The sequence below is a fragment of the Carlito syrichta genome, unplaced genomic scaffold (genome assembly GCF_000164805.1).
Source record: "Carlito syrichta isolate Samal-C Ts95f unplaced genomic scaffold, Tarsius_syrichta-2.0.1 Scaffold302949, whole genome shotgun sequence".
In the NCBI taxonomy this organism is placed as follows: Eukaryota; Metazoa; Chordata; class Mammalia; order Primates; family Tarsiidae; genus Carlito; species Carlito syrichta.
In genome coordinates this window covers 497,280-515,135 of record NW_007247045.1, presented here as the reverse complement: position 1 = coordinate 515,135, position 17,856 = coordinate 497,280, and the positions used below count along the sequence as shown (strand labels likewise).

Sequence of the window (17,856 nt, the reverse complement as noted above, 5' to 3'; positions counted from 1 at the left end):
TCCCCCTTTTTTTTTTTTTTTTTTTTAGTCAGAGTCTCACTCTAGGCTAGAGTGCAGTGGCACACTTGTGACCACTACAGCCTTGACCTGCTGGGCTCAGGTGATCCTTCCACCTCAGCATTACAAGTAGCTGGAACTATAGGCACGTGCCACCACCACACCTGGCTAATTTTTTTATTTGTGTAGAGACGAGGTCTTGCCAAGTTCCCTAGGCTGGTCTCAGACCCCTGAGCTCAGGCAATCCTCTAGCCTCTGTCTTCCAAAGTGCTAGGATTACAGGCATAAGCCACCGAGCCCAGCTAAAATTTCTTAGTTTTAATGTCAAAAGATGGTAGCAGAAGAGGGATCTGAATCCAATTTATAAGCTACATAAACAGAACCCCTTTGGGGTCCTCACTTTTTTTTTTTTTTTTTTAGTTGGAGTCTCACTCTCTCACCCAGGCTGGAGTGCAGTGGCACGCTCACAGCCACTGCAGCCTTGACTTTCTGGGCTCAGGCGATCCTTCCACCTCAACTTTCCAAGTAACTGGAACTACAGGTGTGCACCACCATGCCCGGCTAATTTTTTTTGATTTATTGTAGAGAGGAGGTCTCGCCCAGTTTCCCAGGCTGGTCTAAACACTTGGGCTCAGATAATCCTCTTGTCTCCGCCTCCCAGAGTGCTGGCATTATAGGCATGAGCCACCGCGCTCAGCTGGGGTCCTCAATTTTTAAGAACAAAAATGAGTCCCAAGGTCAAAAAGTTTGAGAACCACTGACCTAGAACTTAAATAATGTTAATATTGGATTACATAATATATTGGAATAACAAGAATAATGAAATGTTTTCCACATTTACTTGGTCTCCCTCAACTAGTATGGCTAGAACTAAAAAGAAAAAGAATGATGCAAAGATGCTCATGCATTTACTCATTCAGGGAACACCTCCTAAGCATCTTACTTGTATAGACCCTGATGAAACAGAGAAAAAAAGAGAAATCTAAATATGTGGCCAGCTGGAATCAAAGGGATTTGATGAATGGCCAGTCTCAGCTACCCGGGTCATGTGTCCTCTGCAACTAGCTGTTCCCTGAGATTCCAGAAAGCTGAGGGAAGGAAATGGGGCAGTGGTAGTACCCAGTCCCCACTTCTTCTGGGGTTCCGTGTAAAGAAATTCTAGATGAGTTTCTTTTGGGCGTGACCAGCCTCGTTCTAGGAAGAACTGTCTAGGAACAGCCTCGTTCTAGGAAGAACAGCAAATACAACTCACTAAATATTCTCCTTCATACCATCACCATTACCATTAACAAACAGTTTTCTAGAATTTTGGCCTACATTTTGAGAAGTTGTTAAAACTTGGCCTCCTGGCAATAGGTAGCCAATACAGAAGTACAATGCAAGGGAAAGAACATTGTGAGTGGCATCAAGAGGCCTAGGTTCAATCCCAGTTCTGTCTCATGCCACTATGTGTCCTTGAGCAGCTCCATCCCCCACTCTGGGCTTCAGCCACCCCATGTAGAAAATCAAGACACTAGTCGAAATGACTTAGTAGACTATGTGTTCCATAAGAAGATGCTCTTTCCTTATTCATCTTTGTACCCCAAAAGGCTTGCATAGCACTGTAAAAAAAAAAAAAAAACCTGTTGTGAAGTAGTATATCTAAGGTCTCTTCCAGTTCAGGCATTCTAGGATTCTCTATAGGGGTCCACAAGATGTGCTAAGAGGAAAAATTCTTAGTTTTCAAAAAGCTTGGGATGTTGTATTGTTTGTAGATAAGACAGAGGGTGCAGGGCTTCTGCCAGCCTAACCCATTTTCAACAATGTCATCAAACTAAAGACAGATGCCGCTCATAGATCTAGGTCACTAGAAATTGCAGGTGCTATAAATGGATTGGCTCTGCTTAAAACTGATTGACTTAGCTGGTATATTCAGAGAGCCATACTTTCCAAGTGAAGAGTGTTCACGGGGCTTTAAGAAAAAGATACCTTTTAGAATTACTTACCCCCAAACCAATATGATCTTCTTGGTGAGCTGCCATATTCAATGATTTGTAATGTTTATCCTTTGGAAAATAGTTCAGGCAGCCACTTCCTAATCTCTGTAATTAGTGAAAAGATGCTCAAGTTAATCTCCTCTCTAAGCACATTTGCACTGAAAAGAGATTTATAAGGTAAAGAAGACCTTGTTAAGTGTAGTTTTCCTTCACAAAAAAAGAAATGCCTTATAAAATTCTTAAATTATATAACTCTCATATTTCCAACAATTAGGGAAAGTATATTACTGTAATGTTAATTACACATTTATTTTTACATATGAAAATATAGTATATTTAAATGCATCATTAAATATTTTGATTTAACTCACAATATAGTACTTCAGTTCATCAAATATCTTCAGAGTTGATTGCTCACTTCAGAGTTTACTGCTTTTATGAAAAAGGCATTTTCTCCTGTTTTAAATAAGCACAAATCCTAGAATTTGAAATGTAAGAGCTTTTCAGAATCATAATATATAAACCCTTTATTTAACGATCTGAAGAATAAGGGTAGAGACATTATTTGCTCAAAATTATAACTGGGGAGATCTCTTAACTTCTAGTCCAGACTTTCTTTACTTTTTTTTTTTTGAGTTGGAGTTTCACTCTGTCACCCAGGTTGGAGTGCAGTGGCATGCTAATGACCACTGCAGCCTCGACCTGCTGGACTCAGGCGACCCTTTCGCCTCAGCCTTCCAAGTAGCTGGAATTACAGACATGTGCCACTATGCCTGGCTAATTTTTTGATTTATTGGAGATGAGGTCTCCCTAAGTTGCCCAGGTTGATCTCGAACCCGTGGGCTCAGACAATCATCTCACTTCAGCCACCCACAGCGCTAGGATTATAGGCATGAGCCACTGCGCCCCGCCTAGTCCAGACTTTCTATTATAAATGTCTAAAAGAGGCTGGACATTGTGGCTCATGCCTGTAATCCCAGGAATCTGGGAGGCAAAGGCAAAAGGATCGCTTGCTCTTAGGGGTTCAAAACTGCCTGGGAAGCATAGCAAGACCTCATCTCTATAAAAAAAATAATAACCAGGTGTGCAGGAGTTGGAGCTATAGTGAGCCATGATACCATTGCATTCCAGCCTGGGTGACAGAGAGAGACTCTGACTCAAAAATAAATAAATGTGTAAAAGAGGAAACATAGTTCTATTGCATTTAAACAACTCTATTTTAAATATTTGTTTTGTTTTGTTTTTTGAGTCTGAATCTCACTCTATCAGTTCCCAGGCTGGAGTGCAGTGGCACGCTCACGGCCACTGCAGCCTCTACCTGCTGGGCTCAGGTGATCCTTCTGCCTCAGTCTTCCAAGTAGCTGAAACTACAGGCGTGCACCACCACATCTGGATAATTTTTCTTGATTTATTATAGAGACAAGGTCTCACCAAGTAGCCTAGGCTGGTTTTGCACCCCTAGGCTCAGGCAATCCTCTTGCCTCTGCCTCCCAAAGTGCTAGGATTACAGGCATAAGACACCCACGCCCAGCTGAATGCAAATAATTTCTAATGGCTAGTTGACAGTAGAGCTTATTCTGAGAATTAAGAACAGCACAGAATAGTCAGAATAACATCTGATTAAGTGCCTGAATTAGACAGGACTAGTTCTGAATTACATTGCTATTGTGGCTTTGGGCAAGTTGCTGAACCTCCCTCAGTCTCAGTTTTCTATCAGTGGTTTCTGTGAAGATTAATAGTAACACATGAGATAGGAACTACTCTAAGTGCTTTACATTTATTAACTAATTTAACCTATTCCACAAGTCTCTGAGATAAATACTGTTACTATAGGTTGAGCATCCCTAATCTGAAAATCCATAATCTAAAATACTCCAAAATCCAAAATGTGTTGAGCACTGACATGACACCCAAAGGAAATGCTCACTGGAGCATTTCGGATTTCAGATTATCAGGTTAGGGATGCTTAACAGGTAAGTATATAATGCAAATCTGAAATTTGAAACACTTCTGGTCCCAAGCATTTCAGATAAGATTTATTCAACCTGTATAACCATCTTGCAGATGAGAAAAGTGAGGCCTAGAGATAACTAACTTACTCAAGTTTACACTGCAATTAAGTGGCACAGCTGAAACTTGAATCTAGGCAATCGACTCCATAGGCCCTGCTCTTGTTCAGCATACTATCTGCTCACTCCAGGCTGGGCAACAGAGTGAGCTAAGAATTCATGTTGTATAGAAAGGCAATTTAAAAATCTCAAGAACAGCCCAGGCATGGTGGCTCAGCCTGTAATCCCAGCACTTTGGGAGGCCAAGGTGAGAGGATTGCCTGAGCCCAGGGGTTCAAGACCAGCCTGGGCAAGCTGGTGAGTCCTCGTCTCTATAATAAATCACAAAAGCTAGTCCATATAAAGCCTTCAGTTCAACTTGGCAAACTCTTATTAATAAATGATGATTACTAGGACAATTGTAAGATTAACAGTGATAATACCAGAAGCAGCACCCTTATCAACACTGCTCATAATACATGTACATTAAACATACATCCCAATACACACAAAGAACATATACAAATGGATATATGGGTCTGGAGGATATTAAACTGAAGGCAACTATAAATCCTGATCAGTGATTAATCCCAATAAGGCTAAGAATTCATGTTATATAGAAAGGCAATTAAAAAGTCTCAAGAACAGCCCAGGCACGGTGGCTCAGCCTGTAATTCCATCACTTTGGGAGGCTGAGGAAGAGAGGATTTCCTGAGCTCAGGGGTTCAAGAACAGCCTGGACTGGACAACTTGGTGAGTCCTCGTCTCTACTATAAATCACAAAAACTAGCCGGGAGTGGTGGCGTGTGTCTGTAGTTCCAGCTATTTGGAAGGCTGAGGCGGAAGGATAGCCTAAGCCCAGCAGGTCGGTGCTGCGGTGGCCATGATCATGCCACTGCATTCCAGCCTGGGTAACAAGAGTGAGACTCCAACTCAAAAAAACAAAAATCTCAAGAACAAAGTGTATGTACCTGTGTTATATCTATGTTGTTACAATTACTATAAGTAGATTAATAAATGAAAACACCGGCTGGGCTCATGCCTATAATCCCAACGCTTTGAGAGGCAGAGGCAGGATGATTACTTGAGATCATGGGCAACATACCAAGATTTTGTCTCTACAAAAAATGAAAAAATTATCAAGGCGTGGTGGCACCCATCTGTAGTCCTAGATAGCTACTTGGGAGGTTGGGGAGAGAGAATTGCTTGAGCCCAGGAGTTTGAGCTATGATTGCACCAATGCACTCCAGCCTGGGCAACAGAGCGAGAACCTGGCAAGAAAGAAAGAGGCTGGGCACGGTGGCTCATGCCTATAATCCCAGCATTTTGGGAGGTCGAGATGAGAGGATTGCCTGAGCTCACTGGTTAGAGACCAACCCGGGCAGCTTGGCGAGACCTCATCTCTACAATAAATCAAAAAATTAGCTGGGCATGGTGGCGTATGCCTGTAGTTCCAGCTACTTGGAAGGCTAAGGTGGAAGGATTGCCTGAGCCCAGCAGGTGGAGGCTGTGGTGGCCATGAGGGTGCCACTGCACTACAGGCTGGGCGACAGAGTGAGACTCCAACTCAAAAAAAAAAAGGAAGGAAGAAATAAAGAATTTTTTTCTTCACCTTAAGAATTATTAAGCTATTTTTCTTTGTACATATTATGAGCATGTAATATACTTGAAAGGAAGGATGTCTTGTTAATTTTTGTATCTGTGCTTTGAGCATAGCCTGTGAAAACAGATTCAGGGCAAATATCTGTTGAATGAATGAACAAATGACATACTGGCATAGTAAAATGAAGAGTCTGCTTGGTGGAATACTTTTTAACCCAAGGGCCCAACAGCACAAGGGCCCTTTAAAACTGTGGAACAAAAATTTCAGAGAGTACTCACCCTACCTTGTCCCAGATTTCAGGCCCAGAAAGGCTGGAGAGGACTTGGAAAAACCTGTAAATTCAATGATGGCTCTAGATGTCCCTGTTTGTTCCAATTGGAACCAGGCCTAAATTTGAATCCCAGCAGCCATTTCAATCCCAATCTGCTTTCTAAAGGTCTTGAGATATCCAGCAAACACTCTAAACCACCCAAATATAACTCAGAGAGTTCTCTTTTAACTCCCCAGTGCAATACTCCTTGATATGCACCAGTTCATACCCAACCATTCTAGTTCATGAAGAAACTAAGACCCAGAGGGCTGTGACTTGCTGAAGGTCAGAAGGGCAGAGCTGGGTGAACTGGGCCTTATTTCCCTGGACTTCCCTGATCCACTGCTCACACAAATGCTGATATCCTATCTCCCTCTCTCTTTCCAAATTTCCCTCTATACACACAACTATCCTGCACTCTGGGAGATCAAGGCATCTAAACCAAAACCATGCTCAAGCAGAAACAAAATCACAGGTAGAAACTCCTGCAGGGTGGTCTGGTTCGGTCTTCTCTAGGTACGGAGAGGGTAAACCAAGGCCCAAAGGATAAGAGAGTCTTGCCCAGGGTCACAGGGAGAATCAGTACTAGGCCAGAACTCCCAAGATTGCCTCAAGTTTTGGGGACTTTTCAGGTCACAAATGCCATGCTCCTTTCCCTGCCCGTTATACGAAAGGCTAAAGCTAGAGTTTGATGTGAATGTGAAAGGAAGCGCGAGGATTCCCCAAGATGGGAACATGCAGCCCAAAGCTGGTCCTAAGAAACCGCTCTCCGGCCCAGAGAGCACGTGGGTTCCCCCTTCCCCTCCTGCCTCTGCCCTCCTCTCTCCCACCTCGAGCTCCGTACCCACCAGTGGGCTGGTAGAGCTGGAGGTGAGGCCGGCGGGGACGCGGGGCGGGAGGGCATCCGCAGCCACCTCACTCGACAACCTCCCGCGCCTCCGCCCCTAACAACCAGACCCGCGTTGCTAGGGTGAGCGTCCTGGCGAAAAGTCTCCGGGCGCCTTCGCGGGCCGCGGAACAGCAGTTCCGCTCGCCTGAAGTTTCACAGGGACCGAACCAGAACTTCCCGCCCTGCTTTCTTGATGTAACATTGCGTTGATGAGGTCCAGAAAAGAGGACGCATGTGCCCAAATACATGCTGCCAGAAGAAAGTATATAATCCAATAAAAGCGGGCACGACTGTTATAGCCACGGAAAAAACACTTAATGAATGTAACTTTCTAATTATTATTCGCCCAGATAGAGGTTTTGCCATATATCTTTGGAATTTTCTTAGACTCCAATCAGAGATCCTGCCTTTGGACACTTCTCCGGTTCCCAGCTCCCCTATTCCTTTCATTCTTTCTTTCTCAAACTGATACAACCTGGCACCATAGCAAGAAGAGTCCTCAGTTCCTAATTGAGATCTAGATAGAAAGACAGTTCCAGAAACTAACAAGAGCCTCAAGACGTTTTACAGCTGCATTGCATTGTTTCTAGACTAGAGTTTATTCATCTCTGTGTTCCTGGTACATAGCAGGAGGCTTATATAGTGGAGGCTTGTTAAATGTTTATTGAATGAATGAATGGCAGGGATCCTAGCCAACATTTCTTTTGCACCCTGGTAGGTGCCTCTGAAGTGCTGATCTCCCAGCAGGATAGCCCTCAGTGAAGATTTGTGGAGTTTCTGAAAGTTGGGTGCCTGTGAGGGAGTGGGAGTGGCAAGAGAAGTTTGTCTTCACAGAATATTAGGGCTGGCCATTGGGTCTATCTTCCAACCCAGGGAGAGAATGCCCTCCACAGCATCCCTGGTGTGGGGGAGGGGGGAAGGGGTTTCTTCTAGGTCTTGTTGATGCTCCCTGGATGATGATGCACTCATTACTTTCTGAGTCAGTGGCCTGTTGTTGGGAGATTTCCTCCTGGCAGAAGAAGAGATCTACCCCTATGCAACTTGTAATACTCATCTTAGTTCAGAGCTGAGGGCTTTCTGTATAGGCTTAATCCCTTTTCCCCATAACAGCCAGGCAAGCCACAGCTAGGATAGACTTATTACTTTGTTCTGGGAACTAGGCTAGGTTCAGTGCAACCACAAAGTTGAGTTATTCGATCCCTGTCCTCAAGATGTTCCTGCTCAAGCCTCAATTCCTCAACCAACTCATCTTTGACATCGGGGAGAGGAGAACCTATTTAGTAAATGGTACTGGAAAAACTGGCTGACCACATGCAGAAGATTGAAACAGGACCCCTACCTATCACCATACACAAAAATTAACTCTAAATGGATCAAAGACCTAAACATAAAACCTCAAACTATAAGAATCTTAGAAAACGCAGGAGACACCCTTATGGAAATTGGAACTTGGAACCAATTCCTATTCAGAACCTTAAAGGCCAATACCTTAAGAAATAAGATAGACAGCCGGGCTCGGTGGCTCAGCCTGTAATCCCGCGTCTTTGGGAGGCTGAGGTGAGTGGATTGCCTGAGCCCGCGGGTTCGAGACTCGCCTGGGCAGTGAGACCTCATCTCTACAATAAATCAAAAAATCGGCTGGGTATGGTAGCGCATACCTGTAATTCCGGTTACTTGGAAGGCTGAGGTGGAAGGATCACCGGAGGCCAGCAGGTCGAGGCAGCGGTGGCCGGGAGTGGCCACTGCACTCCAAACTGGGTGAGTGGACCGAGTGAGACTCCAACTCAAAAAAAAAAAAAAAAAAGTTTCACCAAAGCCAGATGCGGTGGCATTTTTTTTTTTAGAAGAAGAAATAAGATAGACAAGTAGGACCTCATCAAACTAATGAGCTTCTGCAAAGCAAAAGAAACCATCAAGAGAGCAGGGAGACAGCCCACAGAATGGGAAAGAATATTTGCCAACTGTATACCTGACAAAGGCCTAACATCTAGGATCTACAAGGAACTCAAACGTGCCAAAAGGAAAAAAATAAACAGCCCCTTTAAAAAGTGGGCAAAAGGCATGAATAGACACTCCTCAGAAGAAGATATACAGGCAGCCAACAGACACATGAAAAAGTGCTCAGCCTCACTCATCATCAGAGAAATACAAATCAAAACCACATTGAGGTACCACCTAACCCCAGTAAGATGGCCATCATTAATAAAACAAACAACAACAGATGCTGGCAAGGATGTGGAGAAAAAGGAATGCTTCTACACTGCTGGTGGGAATGCAAACTAGTGCAACCTCTTTGGAAGACAATGTGGCAATTTCTGAAAGAACTAGAAATTGACCTTCCATCTGACCCAGCAATTCCCCTATTGGGAATGTACCCGGAGGAACTCAAATCATTCTACAAAAAAGATACCTGCACACATATGTTTGTTGCAGTCCTATTCACAATAGCAAAAACATGGAACCAACCGTGTTGCCCATTGAAGCTGGACTGATAAAGAAAATGTGGTACAGCCGGGCTCGGTGGCTCAGCCTGTAATCCCGCGCCTTGGGAGGCTGAGGTGAGTGGGTTGCCTGAGCCTGCGGGTTCGAGACCTGCCTGGGCAACTTGGAGAGAACTCATCTCTACAATAAATTTTAAAAAATCAGCTGGGCATGGTAGCGCGCGCCTGTAGTTCCAGTTACTTGGAAGGCTGAGGCGGAAGGATCGCCAGAGCCCAGCAGGTCGAGGCTGCGGTGACCGGGAGCGGCCACTGCACTCCAGTCTGGGCGACTGAGTGAGACTCCAACTCAAAAAAAAAATAGAAAATTTGGTACATATACACAATGGAATATTATGCAGCCATAAAAAAGGACAAATATATGGACTTTGCAGGGATTTGGATGGATTCGATTATACTCAGTGATCTATCACAGAAACAAAGATCGGAGTACCATATGTTCTCACTCATAAGCGGACCTTGAACAATTATATTACTATAAGAAAGTGCTTGGCAGTAATGGGAAACTGTCAGGGGAGGGGTGGTGGGATTGGCAGTTGAGGGAAACTGCTAGGGGAGGGAGGGGCATACTTCATCAACAAGGGTACCTGCATGATTAATGTTTGTATACCTAACACTGAGTTGTACTCCACATCTTTATAATAATAATTTTTAAAAAGATGTTCCTGCTCTGGGGTTGTAGCCCCTGCCCTCCATAGATATTTCAGGCTTAAAGCACCCCAAACTCCCAACAGCCCTTTCCCTGAGCCAGACCTATATATTCACCTACCTACCATCCATCTCCACCTCATCCCTGACATGACTCATACTGGAAACATCATCTTCCCCCCAAACCTGTTCCTCCTCATTTCTCTCTAAGTGTCGGGCTCTATCATTCACCAGTCACCCAAGCCAAACATCTAGGAGCCATTTGTAACTTCATCCTCTCTTCCTTGTTTGAGAACAATCCCCAAGACAATTCCACCTCCCAAACATTCTAAAAAGAAGAGTCTATCACTTCTCTCTACCTACTGTCTTGATTTAGGCCAACATCAGGGTGTGATAGATTTAAAATGATCACAAATTCAACCTGAGCACAGTGGCTCACGCCTGTAATCCCAGCTCTTTGGGAGACCAAGGTGAGAGGATTACCTGAGTCCAGGAGTTTGAGACCAGCCCGGGCAACTTGGTGAGACCTCGTGTCTACAATAAAAAAATTAACCCCCAGACGTGGTGACACACATACCTGTGGTTCCAGCTACTTGGGAGGGGCTGACGCTGCAGTGGCTGTTTGTGTGCCACTGCATTCCAGCCTGCGTGACAGAGTGAGATTCCAGCTCAAAAAGAAAAAAAACTCACACTTTCATTTTAGCTTTTTCCATCAGGGTTAGTCTTGTAACTTGTTTTGACCAATTGAGTGGCAGAATTGACATTGTTGGACTCTTTTTTTTTTTTGAGTCAGATTCTCACTCTGTTGCCCAGATTGAAGTGCAGTGACACGCTCATGGCCACTGTAGCATCAATCTGCTGGGCTCCAGCAATCCTTCCACCTCAGCCTTCTAAGTAGCTGGAACTACAGGCACATGCCACCATGCCCAGCTAATTTTTTTGATTTGTTGTAGAAATGAGGCCTTGCCAAGTTGCCCAGGGTGGTCTTGAACCTACAGGTTCAGGCAATCTTCTCATCTCGGCCTCTCAAAGTGCTGGGATTATAGGCGTGAGCCACTGCACCTGGTGACATTGTAGGACTTCTGAGTTTAAGCTTCAAAAGGCCTTGCAGTTTCTGCTCTTATCCTCTTGTAACACTGCCACCATGGGAAGACCAGGCTCACCTGTTTGAGAGATATGACCCATCCAGTAGCTAGCATCAAATGCCAGGCAGGTGAATGAGACTATTTTATACTATCCAGCCTGAATTGAGCCATCAGATGATTGCAACGATGTGAGTAACCATCAGAGGAACAACCCAGCTGAGCCCAGCCCAATTTGCCTATCCAGAAAATTATTTTAAAAAAACAAAAACAGTTGTTGGCCGGGCATGGTAGCTCAAGCCTATAATCCCAACACTTTGGGAGGCCAAGGCGAGAGGATTGCCTGAGCCCGCGGGTTCGAGACCAGCCTGGGCAACATGGTAAGATCTCGTCTCTACAATAAATCAAACAATTAGCTGGGCATGGTAGCGTGCACCTGTAGTTCTGACTACTTGGAAGGCTGAGGTGGAAGGATCACCTGAGCCCAGCAGGTCAAGGCTGTGGTGGCCAGGAGTGTGCCACTGCACTCCGGCCCGGGCAACAGAGTGAGATTCCAACTCAAAAAAACAAAAACAAAAGCAGTTGTAATTTTAAGCCACTAAGCTTTGAAATTTTGTTAAATACAGGAGAAAATTGATATCCAAGATGATGTCCAAATTCCTTCATTAGGTCTGTAAAGCTTGGTACACAGTCTTTAGCCTTATCTTCCACTTCTGCCACCTACACTATATGCTTCCATGGTCTAAACTACTTGCTGTTTCCAGACTCATTGTGCTAGCTGACACCTTTGAATCCTTGCATATGGCATTTCCTCTCCCCAGGGTATCTCCCTTACATTCCCTTACCTATCTTTTTCTGGCTAACTACAGAAATGTGTTGCTTAAAGGACAGGGATAAAATCTACAATCTGAGAAATGCATCATTAGGCAATTTCATCATCATGGGAACAGCATAAAGTGTGCACAAGCCTAGAAAATACCACCTACTACACACTTTGGCTATATGGTCTAGCCTATTACCCCCATACTACAAACTTGTACACTGTGTTACTGTGCTAAATACTGTAGACAGTTATAACACAATGGTAAGTTTCTGTGTATCTAAACATAGAAAAGGTACAATAAAAATATGGTATCATAGCCAGACATGGTGGTTTATGCCTGTAATCCCAGTACTCTGGGCGGCTGAGGCAGGAGGATTGCTTGAGGAGTTTGAGACCAGCCTGGGCAACACAGCAAGACCCCTATCTCTACAAAAAGTTTAAAAAAAAATTACCCAGGCGTGGTGGCACACACATATAGTCCTAGATACTTGAGCTCAGGAATTAGAGGTTGTGGTGAGCTGTGATCATGCCACTGTATCCCAGTGTAGGTAACAGAGTGAGATCCTGAATCAAATAAAAATATGTATATGTAAATGTATATGTATTAACAATGAACTGAATATATGATAGCGGTCCCATAAGATTATAATACCATACATGATAAGTGATCCCATAAGATTATAATACCAGCTGGGCACAGTGGCTCAAGCTGTAATCCCAGCACTTTGGGAGGCAGAAGTGAAAGGATTGCCTGAGCAACATAGTGAGAACTCGTCTCTACAATAAATAAAAAAATTAGCTGGGTATGGTGGCACATGCCTGTGGTTCCAGCTACTTGGAAGCCTGAGGTGGAAGGAGCTCCTGAGTCTAGCAGGTTGAGGCTGTGGTGGCCGTGAGCATTCCACTGCACACCAGCCTGGGTGACAGAGTGAGACTCCAGCTCAAAAAAAAAAAAGATTATAATACCATATATGTATTATACATATATGGTATTATAATCTTTTAGATCCACTATCGTATATTCAGTCCATCATTAGTTAAAACTTTGCTATGTAGTGTATTTATTTATCTTCACCTTAGAGGCCATCTCCCTCTCTATCCCCAAGTCTTCCCTAACCATTCCTCTCCCCGCAACTTAGTATAATTTTTCTTTTTCTTTCTTTTTTTTTTTTTGAGTCGAAGTCTCACTCTGTCACCTAGGCTAAAATGCAGTGGCATGCTCACAGACCCCACAGTCTTGACCTGATCGGCCCAGGCGATCCTTCCACTTCAGCCTTCCAGGTAGCTGGAACTACAGGGATGCACCACCATACTCAACTAATTTTTTCATTTATTGTAGAGATGAGGTCACGCCAAGTTGTCCAGGCTGATCCAAACCCCTGGGCCCAGGCAATCCTCTTGCCTCAGCCTCCCAGAGTGCTGGAATTACAAGCATGAGCCACCATGTCCAGCTTTAATTTTTCATTTACTTGTCTATATCACTCAATTGTGAGCTAACAGGGGCAGTGATTGAGTCTTATTTACACTTGTATTATTGGTGTCTAGCCTGGGATCCAGCACAGCACTACAAAAGAACTTTCTACAATCATGGAAATGTTCTCTATTTGCCCTATTTAATATGCTAGCCGCTAGTCTCACTTGCTATTGAGCACTTGGAATGTAGCTAGTGCACCTGAAGAACTGAACTTAAAATTTAATTTATCTTAATTAATATAACTTCAAATTTATTTATTTATTTATTTTTTGAGTTGGAGTCTCACTCTGTCGCCCAGACTGGAGTGCAGTGGCTGCTCCTGGCCACCGCAGCCTCGACCTGCTGGGCTCCAACGATCCTTCCGCCTCAGCCTTCCGAGTAGCTGGAATTACAGGCATGCGCTACCAAGCCCGGCTGATTTTTTTATTTATTGTAGAGATGAGGTCTTGCTGCCCAGGTGGGTCTCGAACCCGCAGGCTCAGGCAATCCACTCATCTCAGCCTCCCACAGGCGCAGGATTACAGGCTGAGCCACCGAGCCCGGCTATATAACTTTAAATTTAAATAGCCACTGGGGCTCCCAGCTATGGTGTTGGACAGTACAGGACTAGAACATGCTCATCGAATATTTTTGAAAAAAGATTAAACAAAAGACAAAGACAGACTGGGCATGGTGGCTCATACCTGTAATCCCAGTACTTTGGGACCGTTGAGGTGGGAGAATTGCTTGAGCTCAGGAATTCAAGATCAGCCTAAAAGAAAGTTCTCCATTAAAGAGAGAGAGAGAGAGAGAGAGAGAGAGAGAGGCGCGAGAGTGCTGGGTGTGGTGGCTCATGCCTGTAATCCCATTTTGTGAAGCCGAGGTGAGAGGATTGCCTGAATTCAGGGGTTGGAGATCAGTCTGGGCAACCTGGTGAGACCTTGTCTCTACAATAAATCAAAAAATTAGCTGGGCATAACAGCACATGCCTGTAGTTCCAGCTACTTGGAAGGCTAAGACAGAAGGATCGCCTGAGCCAAGCAGGTTGTGTTAGCCATGAGAGTACCACTGCACTCCAGCCTGGGCAACACAGTAAGACTCTAACTCAAAAAAAAAAAGGAAAGAGTCATGGACAATTAAGACACAAGATAGAATATTATGGTTGTAGGCAACATAATTTCATGTATGTCCCCCTCCTCCTCACTTCTCATCCTCTCAACTTTATACTACCAATGCCTCTGTCTTAGTCCATTTTATGCTACTATAACAAGATACCATAGACTGGGTAATTTATTATGAATAGAAATGTGTTTGGTTTATGGTTCTGGAGGTTGGGAAGTCCAAGACGGAGGCACTACGTCTGTTGAGGCTCTTCTTGTTGCATTGTAAGGTGGTGGAGGGCATCACATGGTGAGAGTGCGGGGCTATAATGTAAACAGAAAGGGGACGAACTTATTCTTCTATCGGGAACTCACTACCATGATAACATCATTAAACTGTTTATGAGGGAAGAGCTCTCATGACCTAGTCACCCCTTAAAAGTTCCACCTCTCAACACTATTGCACAGGAGATTCAGTTTCCAACACATGAACTTTGGGGGATATAGTCAAACCATAGCAGCCTCCAGCTCTGCCTTATATAAATGTAATCCTAGTTCTTGGCTCTTCATTGCCTGAGTTGGTTGTTCTCTGAGTTGGTTGTTCTCTCTTGCCATGTGAAGTAGGCTGTCCTACTTGCTCTCTGGAGCCTGGACTTCATCACAGGGGACCCAAGTGATATGAGTTTTTCTGCACTGGCAGGCTACCACATTCCTCTTAAAGGTAACAGTTGAAGCTGACTGTGCTGTGAAAACATCACAGAAGGAAAAGAAGCCACAGTGTTGATAATCATTGCTACTCTTGGAAACTGTGCAAACCTCAGTTAGCAGACTTCAAGCTCTGACACCAGAAATGTTGGGTCAGGGTCTGAGGAGGAAGGTGGAATGGGCACAAGGCTGGAGAGGGCAGGGCAGGGCAGGCCAGGGCTCCACCAGGCAGGTAGAAAAAACTGGGTCAGGTAACCCCCTCGGGTCCCCTCCCATTGTGGGAGATTTTTTCTGTCCTCTCAATAAATCCTACTTTCTCTCTCTTTTTTTTTTTTTTTTTGAGTTGGAGTCTCACTGTTGCCCAGACTGGAGTGCAGTGGCCGCTCCTGGCCACTGCAGCCTAGACCTGCTGGGCTCCGGCGATCCCTCCACCTCAGCCTTCCTAGCAGCTGGAACTACAGGCGCACTGCCACGCCCAGCTAATTTTTTTGATTTATTGTAGAGATGAGGTCTTGCCTTCCCAGGTGGGTCTCAAACCCGCAGGCTCAGGAAATCCACTACTTTCTCTTTTAAAAAAAACAGAAAAGAAAAGGCTGGGTCAGTCATTGAGAAGCAGGTCTGAGGGAGAGTAAGGGCCAGGGAATACTAGTCCTTTCCAGAAAGCTTTCCAAAATGTTCATTTATTTTTTGATTCAGGCTCTTACTCTATCACCTAGACTATAGTGCAGTGGCACCATCATGGTTCACCACAGCCTTGACCTCCTGGGCTCAGGCAATCCTTCCGCCTCAGCCTCCTGTGTAACTGGAACTACAGGTGCATACCTCCACGCCAGGCTAATTTTTTTTTTTGTAGAAACAAGGTCTCACTATGTTGCACAGACTGGTCTCAAACTCCTGGTTTCAAGCAATCTTCCAGCCATGGCCTCCCAGAGTGCTGGGATTACAGGCGTGAGCACTTGGCCCAGAATGTTCATTTTTAAAAAAAGACCAAAACCAAATGTCATAAATGAGCAAGTGAAATGGCAGATTATAGAACAGGATATAAACATAATCCCAATTCTGTAAAAATAAACATGTTCTCACCTATATCATATAGTGGTGGCTATTGAATGCTTTATCATAGTGTGAGGATTTGTAAATATGTTTGCAGCAGGTTTTCACTCAATGAAAATCATGTGAGGTTCTTTGGAGAGCAGCATTCATACCATAAAAAGAAGTCTTAGGCAACCCTCCCACTGTGGGGAACTTTTCTGCCCTCTCAATAAATCCTGTTTTCTAAAAAAAAGAAGAAGTCTTGCCAGGAGCAGTGACTCACACCTGTAATCCCATGGGACTACCTGAGCCCATGGATTGGAGACCAGCTTGGGCAACTTGGCGAGACCTCGTCTCTACGATAAATCAAAGAATTTACTGGGTGTGGTAGCCCACACCTGTAGTTCCAGATACTTGGAAGGCTGAAGCTGAAGGATTGCCTGAGCCCAGCAGGTCCAGGCTGTGGGGTCCGTGAGTATGCCACTGCACTCCAACCTGAGTGACAGAGTGAGAATTCAACTCCAAAAGAAAAAGAATAAGAAAAAAAAAGACACTTGGTATACAGCAGTCAAGAAGTACAAAGTCTACTTTCATGAACAAATAAAACCTATGGGTCTGTAATATAATGTCAGTAGTGATAAGAGCAATGAAAAAGATTCAAATAATATAGGAAAGAGAGCATGATGAAGGTACCAGAGTAGAAAGGATGGTGTAGGCGGTCTCTCGGAAAAGTGGCACTGAAAAAACAAGAGATGAAAAGAATCAGGGGAAGGATTATTCCAGGCAGAGGACTGGCAAATGCAAGAATTTTTCTTTCTTGTTTTTTTTGATAGGCGTGAGCCACCCATCCTGGCCTATCCCAAATAAGGCCAAGCAGGTCGGGGTTCAATAAATCTGTTGAATGACTAAAATGTAACAAAGGTGACCGTTCTTCTCTGACCCCAGCTCACAGTGTCCTACCTAGGTAAGCCCTAAAGTTCAAGTACAGACAGCCCTGCCCACACTCAGGAAACTTCCAAAGGTCCCCTAAGAGCTCTAAGCACCTTTCAAACTTTTTTGACCATGACTCTCAGAAATAAATACATTTAATCTCTAGTAACTATCTCTCTCCCTCTCTCTCTCTATCTATATATATATATGCACACACATATACACCAGCCTAAAAGACACGACTAAGTTTAACAAACTAAGTCAAGTGATCTTATTGGCTTTTATTAGCAATTCTGGAATTGAGCAAAACCTCACTCTATAAAATAGAAATGATATGATTAGGTGAGCAGAGGAGATTGGCTTTATAGGTAGAAAAGGGCTGAAGAAAGCAGAAATAAGAAACAAAAAGAAGTTTGGTCATTCAAAGTTACTTTCCTTTTAGGGATAAAACAGAGGGAACTTCCTTATCATGGCCAACTAAATCTGTACTGTTTGGGGATTTGGCTATTCTTTTCTTTCTTTCTCTTTCTCCCCTTCCCTCTCCCTCCTTACCATGAGCATGTTTTCTGTTTTGTCTTTTTATTTTATTATTTATTTATTTATTTAGAGTCAGAGTCCCACTCTGTCACCCAGGCTGGAGTGCAGTGGCACACTCTTTCTTTCTTTTTTAAAAGATAACTAGCCAGGCTCGGTGGCTTAGCCGTAATCCTGCCCCTTTGGGAGGCTGAGGTGAGTGGATTGCCTGAGCCCACGGGTTCGAGA

The 17,856-nt window shown here is 44.2% G+C and overlaps 2 protein-coding genes across 2 annotated transcripts in view; one reads left to right on the top strand and one right to left on the bottom strand.

Moving 5' to 3' along the window:
* WDR31 (WD repeat domain 31) overlaps positions 1–6,835 on the bottom strand; it is a 32,366-nt gene extending 25,531 nt beyond the window's left edge. The window contains exons 1-2 of the mRNA XM_008057324.2: positions 6,783–6,835; positions 1,983–2,131 (exon numbers count right to left, since the gene is read on the bottom strand). The gene's annotated coding sequence lies outside the window, so the exon portion shown is untranslated. The remainder of the gene's footprint in view (positions 1–1,982; positions 2,132–6,782) is intronic.
* Positions 6,574–17,856, top strand: part of BSPRY (B-box and SPRY domain containing) — a 47,307-nt gene continuing 36,024 nt past the window's right edge. Inside the window, exons 1-2 of the mRNA XM_008057323.2 lie at positions 6,574–6,804; positions 6,890–7,018. Coding sequence (XP_008055514.2) covers positions 6,574–6,804; positions 6,890–7,018 — 360 coding nt within the window. The remainder of the gene's footprint in view (positions 6,805–6,889; positions 7,019–17,856) is intronic.